This window comes from Penaeus chinensis, chromosome 43 (genome assembly GCF_019202785.1).
Source record: "Penaeus chinensis breed Huanghai No. 1 chromosome 43, ASM1920278v2, whole genome shotgun sequence".
In the NCBI taxonomy this organism is placed as follows: domain Eukaryota; kingdom Metazoa; phylum Arthropoda; class Malacostraca; order Decapoda; family Penaeidae; genus Penaeus; species Penaeus chinensis.
Genome location: NC_061861.1, coordinates 2392671 through 2395960, shown reverse-complemented (window position 1 = coordinate 2395960; position 3290 = coordinate 2392671). Strand labels below are relative to the sequence as shown.

General features: G+C 49.1%; 1 protein-coding gene across 1 annotated transcript in view; it reads left to right on the top strand.

Moving 5' to 3' along the window:
- Positions 1 to 2938, top strand: part of LOC125048210 — a 27744-nt gene extending 24806 nt beyond the window's left edge. The window contains exon 4 of the mRNA XM_047646781.1: positions 55 to 2938. Coding sequence (XP_047502737.1) covers positions 55 to 1227 — 1173 coding nt within the window. The 3' untranslated portion in view covers positions 1228 to 2938. The remainder of the gene's footprint in view (positions 1 to 54) is intronic.
- The last annotated feature ends 352 nt before the right edge of the window (positions 2939 to 3290 follow it).

Below are 3290 nucleotides of genomic sequence, written 5' to 3'. Positions count from 1 at the left end.
TTGTGTGTTATCAATGCAGACTACAGAGTACTGATATGTTGACTTTCATTGCAGAATGTGATGATGCTGCACCTGCAACGCGAGCGAGATGACCACCTCCGCCAGATTCAGTCTCAGCTGCTGCTCTTCGAGTCCCAGCTCCGCCGCCGCCAGAAGGAGGTGGAGGCGCTGATGAAGCAGAAGGACGCGACCATCCGGCAGCAGCAGCACGTGATCGTGTCGCTCTCGCGGGCGCTGAACAACAGCATCCGGGCGCGCCAGGCGTCCGAGTCCTCCCAGAAGCCTTCGAAGGAGGACGCCGTCAAAGAGGACGTCGGCAAGGACGAGGCGGGCGAGGACGGCCACAGGAAGGGCGAGAAGACGTCCAGCCTGCTCTTCACGTCCACCAAGAGCGACCCCGAGAGCCTGAACGACAGCGACAGCGCCATCATGCTCGAGGACAACTTCGACTCCCTGGTCCTCATCCCGATGGGCAAGGGCGAGGTCAAGGTGGTGAGGAGCGTGTCGGACGCCGTGGAGGTGGCCAACAGGCCCTCCTGCTGCGCCACCCCCGGCCAGGACATCCTCGCCACGCCCACCCCTGGGGCCGCCACCAGCTCGCTCCTGAAGCCCGGCTACAGCGGCGGGACGGGCCCCGGCTCCCTCTCGACGTCGCCCTCCTGCTCCAGCGAGGAGAGCGACGACAGCCCCTCCTGCACGCTCACCAAGGGCCGCGCCGAGCTCCTGCGGACGGTGTACAGCTTGGACGAGGAGGAGGTCTGCCACGCCCACACGGAACGCGACTCCTTACTGGGCGACGCCTCCAGCGCCACGCCCTCCATAGCGCCCTCCCTCCACTCGATCCTCAAGTCGTCCTCTCACTACGACTCCGACGCGACCCTGAGCGACGGCGAGAGCGACGACGCGGATGATGACGACGAGGAGATCCGGCCGCTCGACGACTCGTGCAGCGACAGACGGCAGCTGCTGGGGTCGTACGAGAAGCTCAACACCATCGCGGTGACGTCGCCCGCGAAGCCCCGGCCGGACGAGGAGATTCAGGTGACGTACAACCGCGTCATGAGCAACCACAGATCCGTTACCAAGCCCAAAGACGTCAAGTACAGACGCATCAACAAGGCCAAGTCGCGCTCCTTGGAGGAACTGCGAGGGAAGCTAAAATACTGGACGGACCGGGGGGGGAAGCAGTCGCTCTCGGTCGATCTCGACAGTCAGTCCTTCGCCTAGGCGAGGCCAGAGCAGACGCCATTATCTCCCAGAGAGATAGATGATGTCTCCCTCTCTTATCTATGCGGGCATCAGCGCTTCGATCGTGAGCGCCAGTAGTCGCCTGGGCGACGCTACTTACATATCGACCTGCTGAAGGACTTGCGTCATGTTGGTAACGCCTCCACCTCGAGTACGCGTCGGCCGCTGAGCTTCCATCAAGTATCCATTCACCCAGTCTCTCCAGATCCATTCCAGATCCATTCCCGGCGGAGGTCCTCCCCCACAACGGCGCTCGTTGTGCGGAGTCGAGGCCCGTCCCCAAAACGCTCGGATTTCTACTCGCCTCCAGTGTTACCAAACGTGGTGTTAGCCTATGGTCTGTACATACGTGAAGAAGAAATGTGTACATAGAGTGATACAAGGAAAACTGCGGCCCGAGAGAAGACACGAATTCCTCGGCCCGCGTTGTGTGAGGTTGCATCCCCCAGTTACGCGGTTCAGTGTGTGCGAATCACGATACGGAAATCTCGAACCGATATCAACAATACCTTCGAGTGTGTTTCATCTTTCTTTAAAAAAAGGATTAAATCAGACAATTAAAGAAGAAACCCACGGAAGTGAAGAATCGCCACATCCTCAACACATCAACTCTACAATTGCTCTGTATAAAGTCTGACAAGAAATTGGGAGTGAAATGAAATCCACTCCGACCTTTTCCCTCCGCTAGTCTGACGGTTTGCGAAGCCCGGCGCTCAGCTCGCCTCGCAGACTCGATACCACGATACTCTTCTCAGTATAGAAATGTATATTTATCTCTTTCTTCCTATGGAGTGATGTTAGTTTTTTTTCTGTTTTTTTCTGTTTTTTTTTTTTTTTTTTTTTTTTATCTGTGTGCGTGTATTTCATCCATTCAGAAACGCGTCGAGTGGGTAGACTCGATTTCTTCTCCAGTAGTCTTTTCGAAATTAGTCTCGAAACCAGCTATGTCTCTGGCAGTGTTTAGTGTGGCATTTTTGATCAGTTTTGATCTGGCGATTATCTTTGTTTTACTATTTATGATAATAACACATTCCAAAGTGCACTTTCAGTACATTTTAAAAAAGTCATTTATTTTTAGGTATAATAAATATCTCTGTACATCATGCCACACCCAAAATGAAAATGAAAATCTCAGAACCAACTGCTTCTATTCAAGTATATATCAACAAATGCCAAGATATATATATATATAAAACCTGCCATCAGTGTATTCCATTGGGTGATACAAGACACCCCCTCCCCCGTCTCCCATCTCCCCACCTGCAAAAACGTTATGATCTGTAAAGAGTATTTAGTTTTCTCCTTTTTGGCCTTCGTCACAGCTTCTTTTCCGCGCGTTTGTTTCTCTCTCCAGACTCCACAACACCTACAACGACTCTCCATCAAAAAAATCTCCTTGGTTCCAGAATACACACTGTTATACATATACGAACAAATCTGCCTTGAACTTCACTTCCAAAAGCATCCATACAATAGGTTCATAGAGTCCACACAACAACATGTGTAATATTTCTTTTTGACATTGTGGCCCCAGTCTATTCTTTCTGCTATTACTGAAGCTTTAAATGAAACTTTAATTAAAAAAAACAGTGTTGATTAGAATGTTCCTGTGGATATATCCATACTCTGTCATGTATGTATTGTAAATATAGTATTGATATTTGTGATATGTAATATAATTATATGAGTATCTTTTTGTTTTCTTTGCCTTTTTATTCAAGTACAGTCTACTGTGATATGTTAAATAATTCAGGAAGATGAAATATAGTTTGTGTCCAATATGCAACGGATTTAACAATTTTGGAAGAAAGACGAGTTAAAAATTTCAATCGAAAGTGTGCAAAATGAAACCCAAAGTATACTACGGTTAATGCCTGTGAAAACCCAGATTTGATTAAAAAAGAAATACGTTGGTAAAGGCAATGAAAGACACGAAATCAAAGATGGACTTGTTGAATACGGCTGTTTTGTAACATTGCAAAAAAGTATTTTTCCAGTTCGGTAATAGAAATATATAAACTTAACTGACCGAAAAGAGTTCT